Source organism: Lepidochelys kempii, chromosome 2 (assembly GCF_965140285.1).
Source record: "Lepidochelys kempii isolate rLepKem1 chromosome 2, rLepKem1.hap1, whole genome shotgun sequence".
Lineage (NCBI taxonomy): Eukaryota > Metazoa > Chordata > Testudines > Cheloniidae > Lepidochelys > Lepidochelys kempii.
Window position 1 is genome coordinate 64793687 of NC_136381.1, and position 14195 is coordinate 64807881.

The 14195-nt window shown below is 43.1% G+C and overlaps 1 protein-coding gene across 14 annotated transcripts in view; it reads left to right on the forward strand.

Annotated features, from left to right (window-relative positions):
* The window catches only part of ASPH (aspartate beta-hydroxylase), a 206679-nt gene that overhangs the window by 45932 nt on the left and 146552 nt on the right, over positions 1-14195 (forward strand). For 2 of the 14 annotated variants that reach the window (XM_073331044.1, XM_078851526.1), the window contains exon 5: positions 10741-12857. The exons of the other annotated variants lie outside the window; for them this stretch is intronic. In XM_073331044.1, coding sequence (XP_073187145.1) covers positions 10741-10982 — 242 coding nt within the window. In that variant the 3' untranslated portion in view covers positions 10983-12857. Of the gene's footprint in view, positions 1-10740; positions 12858-14195 lie in introns of those variants that run through there. 14 annotated transcript variants of the gene reach the window in all.

The following is a 14195-nucleotide window of genomic DNA, read 5'->3' on the forward strand; positions in this document are numbered from 1 at the left end:
CTGATTGATAAAGTGGTCTTGTATGTGGATAAGACTCCTTGGAAAATGTTACATTTCCAACCTTTTTCCAGAATTTTTTCATTAGAAGCTGGAATTTCCAGGCTCTGGAAGTGTCTTACGCACTTCCTCAGTAACACATTCCCTTTATTTATTTATTTATAAGAAATCCAAATGCAACATTCTCATCATCTGTCTGAATCATGAAGAACACCATTTGGAGTGTGGAATCAAGATAGATTTATTTCTGGGTCATTGCAAGTAGACGTTCCTGGAAGGTTGCAGCATGATCTATTTTCTGGAATTTTGGTGTAGGAAACTCCGTCAATATACTGCTCCTCTGGATTCCTCAACATTATGTCTTTTCACATAAAAAGAGGGAACAACTATGGTCCCATAATCACAGAATGGGGTGAACAGCGTACTCCCTAAATCTGTAAGCCAGCAAATTTCTTCTCAATCACAACCATTTATGTTCAGTGCAAAATACCTGCAAGCAGCAGGAAAAAGGGAGCACCATCAGAAAAATCTCTGATCAGGTAACATCCACATGGTACTATGCAGAAGCAGAATTATTTGCAGCGTTCAGCTTGGTAGGGCAGTCCTAAGATTCGCTCTTAATATTTCATCTTCAAAGATGGAAGACTGGCATGCTCTTATTCTGTGGGAGAAGTATTTGTGGGAGCAGAGATGCATTTCCTTATTTCTCTTGATAATAAATGTACCCCCCTCAAAAAAAATCAGTCATGACACGGAAGCAGTTGTACTATACTTATCACATTCTACAGTCTGTGAAAACCCTGGTTCCCTAGATTGCTATTGATTTTAAATAGCGCTATCTGGTTTCTTCTGGGCTTAAGGACCTATTTAATTAAGGACCATTGACTGAGCCTGGTCTACCTAAGAACAAATCTACAATAGCTATTTCTGATATTTAGTTTTACTTCTGGATAAAATCTAGAAGAACTTGTATCGCTTGTGCCTATGCAAGTATCTGGACAGCTTGGCTTTTTGCAAAGGCATCTATTCCCTTTTTTGGTCTAAGACAGACACATTAGGATTTCTCTTGGGTGGTTTTAATATATGCAATGTATATTAGCTTGGGTTTTGGATTTTTTTGTAAAGACTAAAAAAACTAGGTCATAGTTTTCTGAGAAGTTATTTTTGGCAGTCTTTTTCAAGTTCACCATTAATTGTCTGGTTATCTGTTGTATTCTTCCTATATTGTTGGAACATATTGATTCCTGGCTACTTTCTAGATGTATAGAGCCAGAGCAGTGGTTTCTATATACAAAAAATGTAAAATCATTGTTTGTATTATAGCTCCCAGAGACCCCACTTAGATCAAGCTCCTGTTGTGCATGGTACTGTGCAAACATAGTACCGGTAAGTCTTCACCTCAAGAGTTTACAATCTGTACATTTGTAATTTTGATTTCTTTTAGTAGCTCTCCACGGCTCTGGTTAGCCCCAGCTCATACTGCTTTTGTTTTAAAATGAAGGAATATACTTTTTTGACATAATACAGCTACAGAGTAAAAAAGCATCTACGCTTATTTCTGGTGCCTGCGGATCGGATCATGTCTTGTGTTGTATATATCCTCACCATGCCAGCAAGGGGAATTGACAAGCAAGTGTTAAAAAAAAGAACAACAAAAAAAAAAAAAAAAACCAACAGAACACTATGGTTATGATGTAATAGAAAACTCTGAGGTAGAAACGATAGAAAACAAGAACAAGTACAGCTCTTGATACCCACCTCCATATATAAGCTGGAATGGGCAGAATAACTCCAGAGACACTTGATCAGGCCAGTGGATACTGACTCTGAGCACATTTTGCCCTTTAATTGTGACAAACTTTTGTTTAAAATACAGAGTTGTTAAACCAAACGTTCTCGGATGTTGTCATAGAGATTTAATAATTGTGAGCTCTGAAGTTTGATAGCCTTAAATTGGATTTGATGATTCTAAGCAGGGATGCTTAGTTTCTTCTTTGACTGCTAACTCATGTCGATTCCATGTTAGGTGTGTGCATGCCCGTGTGCACAGCTGCCAGAGATTTTTCCCCAGCACTATCCATAGTGCCCCCTGGGATCCTATACTCATGCATCATTATAAGGGACAGTACCAGCCCCATGCCCCCTCAGTTCCTTCTTACTGCCTGTGACAGTTGTTTGAATGTCTTTCTCTCTTGCACTTCCAAGTGTTCCCTAGTGGTTTTTGGTTTCCGTTTCTTGCGTATAGTTACCTATTAGTTCTTAGTTGTTAGCTTAGTTAGTATAGGTAGTGGTCCCATCATATCCCAGGGCGCTCCCCCGTACTGAAGAAGGATAAGAAAGCAGTGGTGGATGAGCCAGGACCCGTGCCACACCACTTGCCGTCTTCTGAGCTGCATGCAGGAGCATCTCCAGGGCTCCAAGCCCAGTGAGGAACCGCCGCCAAAACCTGAAAGCAGTTGGGACTTGCACTTGAGAGCCCCTTTGACACCAGAGGCATTTCAGGCTTCAAGGGACCTGCTGGCCCTCCCCATTCCGCCCACATTGCAAGACTAACCTTCGACCTCAGAGTCAGTGAAGGCGGCTTCCTCCAGAGGGAAACCCCTCATGGGCCTGCCGCAGTGGTCTGTCGCTGGATCCTCTATCCCAGACTCCTCAGCATTCTCTGTCTCAGTATTGATTCCAGTCTTCACGGTATCAGTCTCCGGAGTCAAGATGCCAGTCTCCTTCCCTCTAGCTTCAATCCCCATCATAGCTGGCAGGGGGAAGCACTGACATCCGTGCCCGTGGTCTCTGAGGGAGAATTCCTTCTCGGACTTGGAAGGGGAATCCATCCCCTGGCACCGAAACACCATTTGGCCTGTACACTGGGTTTCGGGACTGTTCCTGCAGTGGGTGCCTGACCATCAGGGGAGTAACCAACACACTGGCCATATTGGAACCCCTGGGGGTTCTGCCTGATGCTAGGAATCCCACTCCCATCAGTCATCCACATCTGAGAAGCAAGCTCCAGCGCCATCTGTGCAGTTGCCTGACTCGAACTCCAATGCCGGTACGAGGCTCCAGCAACGGCTCCAGAGCCATCTACCCCAGTTACAGAGGAGGTTCCAGCCCCTCCCACAGCATTAGCATTGTCCTCCTCATCATCTCCAGATGAGGTGGTGGCTGGTCCTGCCCACCCATTACCATTGGATAACTTTCGGGTTCACCACGAGTTCCTTAAACGGGTCATCTCGAATTTGGAGCTAGAAGTGGAGCTGAAGGAGCCCACAGTCAGTCTCTTGGATATTCTGGGCTGCAGCAGTCCCCTCTAAGTTTGCGATGCCAGTCCATGAAGGGGTGTTGAAACTGGTCAAAGGACTCTGGTAGACCCCATCATCTCTGCTCCCAATATTGAAAAGGGCAGAGAAAAAGTATTATGTCCTGACCCAGGGTTATGAATATATGTACCCACCGCCCGGATCCCCATGGCATCCGCTGTAAATAAGTGGGAGACACAGGGTCAGGCGAGCACTACACCTAAAAATATGGACACAAGAATGCTGGACTTGTTCGGAAGAAAAATATATTCCACTGCCAGACTCCAACTCAGGATCTCCAACCACCAGGCATTGCTGGGGAGATATAAATATAATACCTGGGACTCCGTGATGAAATTTAAAGAGTCCTTGCGTCAGCATTCGAGGCAAGAATTCCTGGCCATCATGGTTGCCTTGGATGAGGCTGACTCGGCAGCCAGGTCAATGGCCTTGGCAGTGTCCATGCGGCATAGCTCATGGCTGCAATGCTCTGTCTTTTCTCCAGAAGTGCAGCAGTCGGTCTAAGACCTCCCCGTTGAGGGCAACACCCTGTTCTCTGAGCTGACGGATGCTAATCTGTATGGGCTGAAAGACTCAAGGGTCATGCTGCGATCTTTTGGCCTATACATGTCCCTGGCCTCCAGAAAAGGCTTCCGGCCGCAACCACTTCACAAGTTCTCAGGACCTCTAGGCACGAGCCCTTCAAGAAGAAAAGAAAAGGCTATAAACGCAGACAGCCTGCACCTTCCACCTCTGCCTACCCAGCTAGCCCTAGACAGGCCTTTTTTGAGGGTGCGCCTGAGGGCAGCGTACCAGACTTAGCACAGGATCCACACCCCCCCGCCCTTTTGTTTTTACCATCTATCTCCGTTCCATGCTTCATGGTCCCAAATAACTTCGGACCACTTGGTGTTCTCCACTTTGACACTCTGATATATTCTGCAGTTTTCATCCATTCCGCCATCTTATCCCCCAGTCCTGTCCCTCTTCAGGCACCCTTCTCACAAGCATCTCCTCGTCCAGGAGATAGACTCTCCTGTGTGTGGGGGGGGTGAGGGGGGGTTACTCCCAATATTTCCTGATCCCGAAGCCCAAAGGAGACCTCAGACCCATCCTAGAATGAGCACCTTCTCCTCAACGAACATCACAAGAAGTTGAAGTTCTCCATAGTCTCCCTGTCCTCCATCGTTTCCTCCCTGGATCTGGGAGATTGATATGCCACCCTCACCCTAAAAGAGGCCTATTTCCATATCTCCATCTTCTGTGGACACAGGAGGTTCCTTCAATTCATGGTGGGCCAGCGCCACTACCAATTTACTGCACTCACCTTCGGACTTTCATCAGCCCCAAGGATTTTTACAAAGTGTATGGCGTAGTTGCGGTTCACTTGAGACATCGAAGCATACAGATCTATCCATACCTTGATGACTGGTTAATCAAGGGCCAGTTGCGAGTTCAGGTTCAACACAGCTTCAGTATAGTAAGGGTCACTTGGCTACGGCTGGGTCTGCTGATAAACAAGCAGATATCCACTCTGATCCCAGCACAGAGGATAGATTTTATAGGAGCAATGCTCAACTTCAGTCAGGCCAGAGCCTACCTGCCAGAAGTCCAGTTCCCCCATGTCAGATTCCACCCGCTCATGACCCCTCAGTTATGTTTTGAGATTGCTGGGTCACAAGGCAGCGTGCATGGTATGCACAGCTGCACCTCAGACTTCTACTCCTCCAGCAAACGCCACCTGGAATTATTCCTCACAATCCCGTCAGCCGTTCTCGCATCGTTGACTTGGTGGGCAGATCCGCGATCAGTAATGACCGTTTGCCACTCTATGCCCGTCAGTGACATTGATCTCAGATGCATCAGACCTGGGTTGGGGACCCCACCTTGGCAGTTGCAGTATCCAAGATCTCCGGTCAAAGGAGGAACTCTCCCTCATCATGCATGTCAGGAAACTGAGGGAGATTTGCTTGGCTTGCCAGGTGTTTCTTCCTTACATCTTGGGCAAGGTGGCGCGGATCCTGATGGACAATAGGGCCTTGATCTATAATAAAAAAGGAGGGGCTCCTTCCTCAGCCCTGTGCCAGGGGGCGTTACGGTTGTGGGACTTCTTCATCCAACATGTTCACCTCAAGACAGTGCACCTTCCAGGGGACTGGAATACGCTGGTAGATTGCCTTAGCGGGTCCTTTTCCTCTTGCCACGAGTGGTCCCTGAGGTAGTCAGTGCCATCTTCCAGAAGTGGGGCACTTCCCAAATGGACCTCTTCGCCACCAGGAAAAACACGAAAGGCTAGTAGCTCTGCTCAATGTGAGGGCTCAGCAAGCGCTCCCTGTCCAATGCCTTTCTGCTCTGATAGTCTGTGGGGGTCTGCTGTACGCCTTTCCATTGATACAGTTGATTCACAAGGGCCTCGTAAAGATCAAGAGACAAGGCAAGGATAATCCTAATCGCCCCCAGCATTAGTTTGGCATACTTCTGGAACTGTTGGTAGTAGCTGGAATAGAGCTCACGATGCACCCAGACTTGATCTCCCAGAACCAAGGCTGCTTATTCCATCTGAACCTCGCATCCCTGGCAGCCTGACTGCTGTGTGGCTGAACTCGGAGGAACAAGCCTGATTGGAGCAGTACCAGCAAGTTTTATTAGGTAGCAGAAAACCCTCCACCAGAGTGACCTTCTTGGCCAAGTGGAAGCACTTGTAGGTTCATACTAAGGTCAGAAGGGACCATTATGATCATCTAGTCTGACCTCCTGCACAACGCAGGTCACAGAATCTCACCCACCCACTCCTGAAAAACCTCACCTATGTCTGAGCTATTGAAGTCCTGAAATCGTTGTTTAAAGACTTCAAGGAGCAGAGAATCCTCCAGCAAGTGACCCATGCCCCATGCTACAGAGGAAGGCGAAAAACCTCTAGGGCCTCTTCCAATCTGCCCTGGAGGAAAATTCCTTCCCAACCCCAAATATGGCGATCAGCTAAACCCTGTGCATACGGGCAAGGTTCACCAGCCAGATACCCAGGAAAGAATTTTCTGTAGTAACTCAGATCCCACCCCATCTAACAGCCCATCACAGGCCATTAGGCCTATTTACCATGAATATTTAAAGATCAATTAATTACCAAAACCATGTTATCCCATCATACCATCTCCTCCATAAACTTATCAAGTTTAATCTTAAAGCCAGATAGATCTTTTGCCTCCACTGCTTCCTTTGGAAAGGTATTCCAAAACGTCACTCCTCTGATGGTTAGAAACCTTCGTCTAATTTCAAGTCTAAACTTTCTGGTGGCTAGTTTATATCCATTTGTTCTTGTGTCCACATAGGTACTGAGCTTAAATAGATCCTCTCCCTCTCCGGTATTTATCCCTCTGATATATTTTTAGAGAGCAATCATATCTCCCCTCAACCTTCTTTTAGTTAGGCTGAACAAGCCAAGCTCCTTGAGTCTCCTTTCATAAGACAAGCTTTCCATTCCTCGGATCATCCTAGTAGCCCTTCTCTGTACCTGTTCCAGTTTGAATTCATCCTTCTTAAACATGGGAGACCAGAACTGCACACAGTATTCCAGGTGAGGTCTCACCAGTGCCTTGTATAACGGTACTAAAACCTCCTTATCCCTACTGGAAATACCTCTCCTGATGCATCCCAAGACCGCATTAGCTTTTTTCACAGCCATATCACATTGGCGGCTCATAGTCATCCTATGATCAATACTCCAAGGTCCTTCTCCTCCTTCATTACTTCTAATTGATGTGTCCCCATCTTATAATTAAAATTCTTGTTATTAATCCCTAAATGCATGACCTTACACTTCTCACTATTAAATTTCATCCTATTACTATTACTCCAGTTTACAAGGTCATCCAAATCCTCCTGTAGGATATCCTGGTCCTTCTCTAAATTGACAATACCTCCCAGCTTTGTATCGTCTGCAAACTTTATTAGAACACTCCCACTTTTTGTGCTGAGGTCAGTAATAAAAAGATTGGTACCAAAACTGATCCTTGAGGAACTCCATTGGTAACCTTCCTCCAGCCTGACAGTTCACCTTTCAGTAGGACCCGTTGTAGTCTCCCCTTTAATCAATTCCTTATCCACCTTTCAGTGTTCATATTGATCCCCATCTTTTCCAATTTAACTAATAATTCCCCATGTGGCACGGTATCAAACGCCTTACTGAAATGTAGGTAAATTAGATCCATTGCGTTTCCTTTGTCTAAAAAAATCTGTTACTTTCTCAAAGAAGGAGATCAGGTTGGTTTGGCACAATCTACCTTTTGTAAAACCATGTTTTATTTTGTCCCATTTACCATTGACTTCAATGTCCTTAACTAATTTCTCCTTCAAAATTTTTTCCAAGACCTTGCATACTACAGATGTCAAACTAACAGGCCTGTAGTTACCTGGATTACTTTTTTCCCCTTTCTTAAAAATAGGAACTATGTTAGCAATTCTCCAATCATACGATACAACTCCTGAGTTTACAGATTCATTAAAAATTCTTGCTAATAAGCTTGCAATTTCAGGTGCCAATTCCCTTAATATTCTTGGATGAAGATTATCTGGGCCCCCCGATTTAGTCCCATTAAGCTGTTTGAGTTTCACTTCTACCTCAGGTATGGTAATATCTACCTCCATATCCCCATTCCCATTTGTCATGCTACCATTATCCCTAAGATCCTCTTTAGCCTTATTAAAGACTGAGGCAAAGTATTTGTTTAGATATTGGGCCATGCCTAGGTTATCCTTAACCTCCACTCCATCCTCGGTTTAGTGGTCCCACTTCTTCTTTCTTTGTTTTCTTCTTATTTATATGGCTATAGAACCTTTTACTATTGGTTTTAATTCCCTTTGCAAAGTCCAACTCTACTTGACTTTTAGCCTTTCTCACTTTATCCCTACGTGTTCTGACCTCAATAAGGTAGCTTTCCTTGCTGATCCCTCCCATCTTCCACTCCCTGTATGCTTTCTGCTTTTTCTTAATCACCTCTCTGAGATGCTTGCTCATCCAGCTTGGTCTACAACTCCTGCCTATGAATTTTTTCCCCTTTCTTGGGATGCAGGCTTCCGATAGCTTCTGCAGCTTTGATTTAAAGTAATCCCAGGCCTCCTCTACCTTTAGATCCATAAGTTCATCAGTCCAATCCACTTTCCTAACTAATTTCCTTAATTTTTTAAAGTCAGCCCTTTTCAAATCAAAAACCCTAGTTGCAGATTTATTTTTGTTAATCCTTCCGTTCAGTTTGAACTGAATAAGCTCATGATCACTTGAGCCAAGATTATCCCCTACAACCATTTCTTCTATGAGGTCCTCACTACTCACCAAAACCAAATCTAAAATGGCATCCCCTCTAGTCAGTTCAGCAACTACTTGATGAAGGAATCCATCAGCTATCGCATCTAGGAAAATCTGAACCCTATTATTATTACTAGCACTCGTCCTCCAGTCTATATCTGGGAAGTTAGTCTCCCATGATCACACAGTTTCCATTAGTATTTACTTTATTAAAAACATTAAAAAATTATCCAAATTAGATCCCGGCGGTCTATAGCACACCATAAGCACTATCCCAGGGAGGCTCTAATAGTTTTCTTCCACAATGTAATTTTTGCCCAGACGGACTCTGTCTTATCCATTCCCTCGCTTCTTATTTCTTTACATTCTACCTCATCATTGATATACAATGCTACTCCACCACCTTCACCTTTATTTCGGTCTTTTCTAAACAGCACATACCCTTCAATACCTGTAGTCCAGTCATGACTACTATTCCAGCATGTTTCTGTTATCCCTATAATACCTGGTTTCACTTCATCTGTTGGGCTCCTGATCAGAGTCTTGCCCTGATATAGACCTCTCTATAGACCATCTTGGACTACCTGTTCCTCCTGAATCACCATGGTCTGGCTCTGTCCTTGGTCAGGGTCTACTTTGGTGGCCATTTCAACCTTCCATTCTCCAGTCCAGGGCAGGTCAGTATTCTCTTATGAGATGACAGTCTTGTTCCTCAAGGGCTTAGAGAAACTATATCCACAGGTCCACGTCCCAGTCCCCCGTGGGACCTAAATCTGGTTCTGTCCAGGCTCACACAGCTTCACTTTGAGCCATTGGCTTCTTGTTCGCTGCTGCTCTCCTGGAACATGGCCTTCCTAGTGGCAATTATGTCAGCTGGAAGGGTCTCTGAAATCAGAGCCCTGACTTCAGAACCCCCTTACACAATGTTCTTCAAATACAAGGTCCAGCTGCACCCCCATTTGGCCTTCTTGCCAAAGGTGGTGTCACCGTTCCACTACAGCCAGGACATTTTCTGCCTATCTTATTCCCGAAGCCCCACAGTTTGGATGAGGAACATGGTCTGCATGTGTTAGGCATGCCCTGGCCTTCTACATTGAAAGGACTAGACCCTTTCGCAAGTCAGCACAGCTATTTGTGGCAGAGGTGGACAGGATAAAAAGTCTGCCCATAACATCCCAAAGAATCTTGTCCTGGATAACTGCCTGCATCAGGTTTTGCTATGAGTAGGCAAAGCTTCCGCTGCCGACCATCTTGACGGCCTATTCCGTGAGAGTTCAGGATTTGTCAGCGGTCTTCCTCGCACAAGTTCTGATCCCAGACGTCTCCAGAGCTGTGACATGATCATCTGTTCATACCTTTGCTTCCCACTATGCTATCACCCAGCAGGCCTGGGACAACGCACACTTTGGGAAAGCAGTGTTACAATCAGCATGCCTGTGAACTCCAAGACCACCTTCAGGGATACTGCTTATGGGTCTCCTAACATGGAATCAACATGAGCAAGCACTCAAAGAAGAAAAAAAGGTTACATACCGTTTGTATGTGTTGTTTTTTGAGATGTGTTGCTCATGTCCGTTCCATGACAACCCACCCCACCCCTCTGTCAGAGTTGCCGCAAGAAGGAACTGAGAGGCGCCTTATACCGGCGAATGAGCGTGGGGCTCCAGGGGGCACTACGGCCAGCCCTATGGATACCATTAGGGGAAAAATCTCGGGCAGCTGCGCACATGAGTGTGCACATACCTAACATGGAATGGAAATGAGCAACACATCTTGAAGCACGAAAGTTAGGTAACTGTTTTTTTTCCTGAGACTGCTCCTGCCTTTTAATATTAAGTGCCACAAGAGACAAGATGAATATGAACATTATTCAGTTTGTTTACAGGGAGGAAGGTGTGAAAGAGGAACCAGATTTGCCTTGTTGCCTGAAGCATTGACATGGTGCATGTATTGTCCAAATTTGAATCTCTACTTCTTTGCAGAGTGACACTTTTTGTAACCTCTCTTCTATTTCTAATTAGCATTCCTGTAAAGACTGCTGTCTGTGACATGAGATGTCTTTCATAGATCCTTCTTCTTCAGTTTCCTTTTTCCACCTAACTGCTCTCCTTTTTTTCTCTCTCTCTTTCCTCTATTCTTGTGTAGGCTTGACCAAAGATGGCAGTAATGAAAATATTGATTCCCTTGAGGAAGTCCTTAATATTTTAGCAGAGGAAAGTTCTGATTGGTTTTATGGCTTCCTCTCATTTCTCTATGATGTAATGACTCCTTTTGAAATACTAGAAGAAGAAGAGAGCGAAGCTGCAGATGATGTTGATGGTACGTCACAGAATGAAGGGGTTCAGGGAAAAAAGACTTGCGTTATTGTGGATTTACAGAACCAGTGACTCATTCAGGGGCTAATTTTATTGGCTTGTGAAAATGTCCATGCAATCATCAATCTTAATATGACAGGGCTTTCTGGCAGTGGGTGGATTTAAAAAAACAAACCAAACTCTGAATGAACATTCTAAATATGAGCTAAAATCAGCCAGCCAGGTGATATAGTTTCACTACTTGAAAAGCCTTTCAGTGACTTTCTCCATTTTGTGACCAGGAGATTAACATTTACACAAATGTGTAATTATGCCTAGGATAAAATAACTAAATAAAAAGTATCTGCAGTTATGTAGCTGGCTTCTGTATGGTTTTGCTTCAATTTGTGCATTTTGTGCACTAAAGTTGGCAAACTAACTATAGTAAGCTGTACTGTTACCCCTTATAAACATTTGTCTTTCTAACGATCATTAATTGACGCATTTTGTAATAGGCTTGATTACAAGATATTCTGGCATGATTAATATGTTATGTAAATATATATTTATATGTTAATCCTTACTAATATAGCTATTATAAAAATGAGTGCTCTTATGAAATACCATATGATAAATTATTCATACCTTAAATTTAAAATTAATTTTGTGATTCACTGATTTCTCAGATACATGCTTTTTACCCATTTAATTAGAAGCACTGTATAGTGCTTGTAAAATGTGTAAAAATTATTTTGTTCTAGGTTAGTTAACATATCGTATTCAGGAAAGAGCATGTCAATATGTTTATCTAATTTGAAAGAAAGCTTTCAGTCAAATTTTTTGTATAATAATCACACCCTAAGGGCTGCTCTGATCTGTTTTCAAGGGGTTTTTTTAGTGAGCATTTTATGAAAGTGGGAAATTGTGAATATGTATTTCTTATGTAATGATGAAATATATTAAAGATTACTCCACACAAAATAGAATTTAATGTCTTCTATTTCTTGCGAAATTCAACAAACCTGATTCGATTTTTGCAAGGGTTAATCTGTTAAATTGTTTAATGTATGTTTCCAAAGTCTATTTTGGCATATATGGATTTGTTGATAGTGAAGGTAACTGCTGTAGATAGACAGGTTTTCAGTGGTGTTCAATCAGCTTCAGTTCTTATCTAGTTCAGAAACCTTGAACTGAGATCTCACCTTAAATTTACAAATATGGTATATTCATATAATTAATTCTTTGATATTTTAATGTTGAAAATACCATAAGCATTTTATTAATGATGCCTATTAACTTTGCTATGCTTACGTTTTTGTAAAAAAAATTCTGTTATGAAACTCGTATCTCAGGGTTTTAATTTGTCATATCCAGGCTGAAACTTAATGTGCTTTATTTTAAATGGATTTTGAATTGACACGGCCGTTTTAAAGATATATAAATAGTGTTGTAGCTCGGACAGCACTGATACATAATTCAAAATGAAACTAATGAAATTAAGTGTAGGTGGCATCTTGAACTGCAAGTAAATTGCAGAATGAGGTACGGAATTTGTCTTGAAATATTAGGGAACTGGAAACACCCAGAAAGGGCAATAATTACTTAGAGTAGGGTATAACTCAAAGAAACAAGATAAAATGAAGGGAGGGAAACGTTTGGTTGAGTGTCATGAACATTTATAAGCAATAAGACATATTAAGAATATAAGGGCGTTTTCCAAGCAAAATGGTGGAAGCTGAGGACGCTTAAAACAAAATTAGAGCAGTAGAAAATACTTTAGAAAACAGACAGGGGGGTAGACTATATGACCTACTAGAGCTTTTCAGTCTCTAGAATGGGATTTTTAAAAGTGCTCCTTTATTGGCTTAAACTCTGTTCCTGTTGAAGTTAACACTGTGTCTATACGGTGAATTAAGGTGTGACTGTAGCATGGGAAGGCATATCTGCATTAACTGTAATTTAGCCTGTGTGAGTAGTGAAGAAGATGTGGTGGTGCAGACTTCTGTGTGGGTTAGCAACCAGAGAACATATCCAGAGTCCTCAGTTGGCTTCTTATGGGACATAGCCAATACTGAAGTCACCACATCTCCACTACTGTCATGCACGGGCCTGATTACAGCAAGTGTGGGTATTCCTAACTGCACTACAATTACACAGGTGTAGATGTACCCTAAAATCCCATTGACATCAGTGGGAGCAGTGTTAAGTCAATGCTGAGCAGTTGTGAAATCCTACTCTTAAAGTCTATGATAAAACTTGTTTCGTTGCACTGAAATATGTTAATGGTTATCTAACGATGCGAGGGACTTCGGTCTTGGAGGTCCTAATACAAGTTTAGTGAGTTTTACTTTTACTTCAGTGTTTTTTAAAAATTAAATGTTTGTTTATTGTTGGGATTCCCTCCGAGACCTTTTCCATGCAGCTTATCCAGAACATCTTCTCTAGTTTTGGGAGAATACTTCATCTGGTTCTTCAGAAACTCAGTTCGACTCCACATTTCATCACTCAGGTTCCTTTATTTGGTGTACAGCAAAGCTACGCTGAGTAGATCAGACTCAAGCGTAGGGGCTGGGTATAGGGCGTACCACATATCCAAAGTTACACAGAAAACCTCTTCCTTTATATACATTTACATATATGTTTATGACATTGCATCACATGTTTTTGAATTGGCTTGATTACTTTTCAGGAATCTCTCCCTTTACAGCCTGCTCTTTCCATGTGCTGCTCATATAGAACCTGATTTTTACATTCTGTGTTTATCTTGTCCATTGTCCCCAGCATTGGGGTGTTCTGGCTTATCTTAGCTAGCGTAGACATCATGACTTCAACGTACTGCTTGTTAAGCCCCTATTTACAGTCTAACCTTCCATTCACCTTCCTAGTCATGCCCATTAAGAAATACTGCAAGTTACTTATGTCAAGTCAGGCCTACAGTTATATTCAAGTAAGCAAGCGAATAGTTAGAACTGAAACTCAATTCCATCATGTCTAAGTACAAACAATATGCTTGAGCCTTACATAGTTTGTTCTGAAATGCCCATGTAACAAAATGGTGGGTTAAAGCCTAAACTTAAGGTTAGCATATTTCAGGTTCCCAAAAAGAGGACACTGCAGAAGGAGGGACCTGGGGGGAGGAGAGGGCAGAAGGGGGAGCTGAGAAGGGAGGACAGTTGGGAATGCTGGAGGGGGTAGCTGTAGCAGGGGTACTCACTGGAGGGGATGGGGGGCAGGGAGCAGTGTTGTTGTCTGTCACTGTGGCAGAGTGGCTGGCCCAAGCTCAGGATGCAGCGACAGCCATCAGTC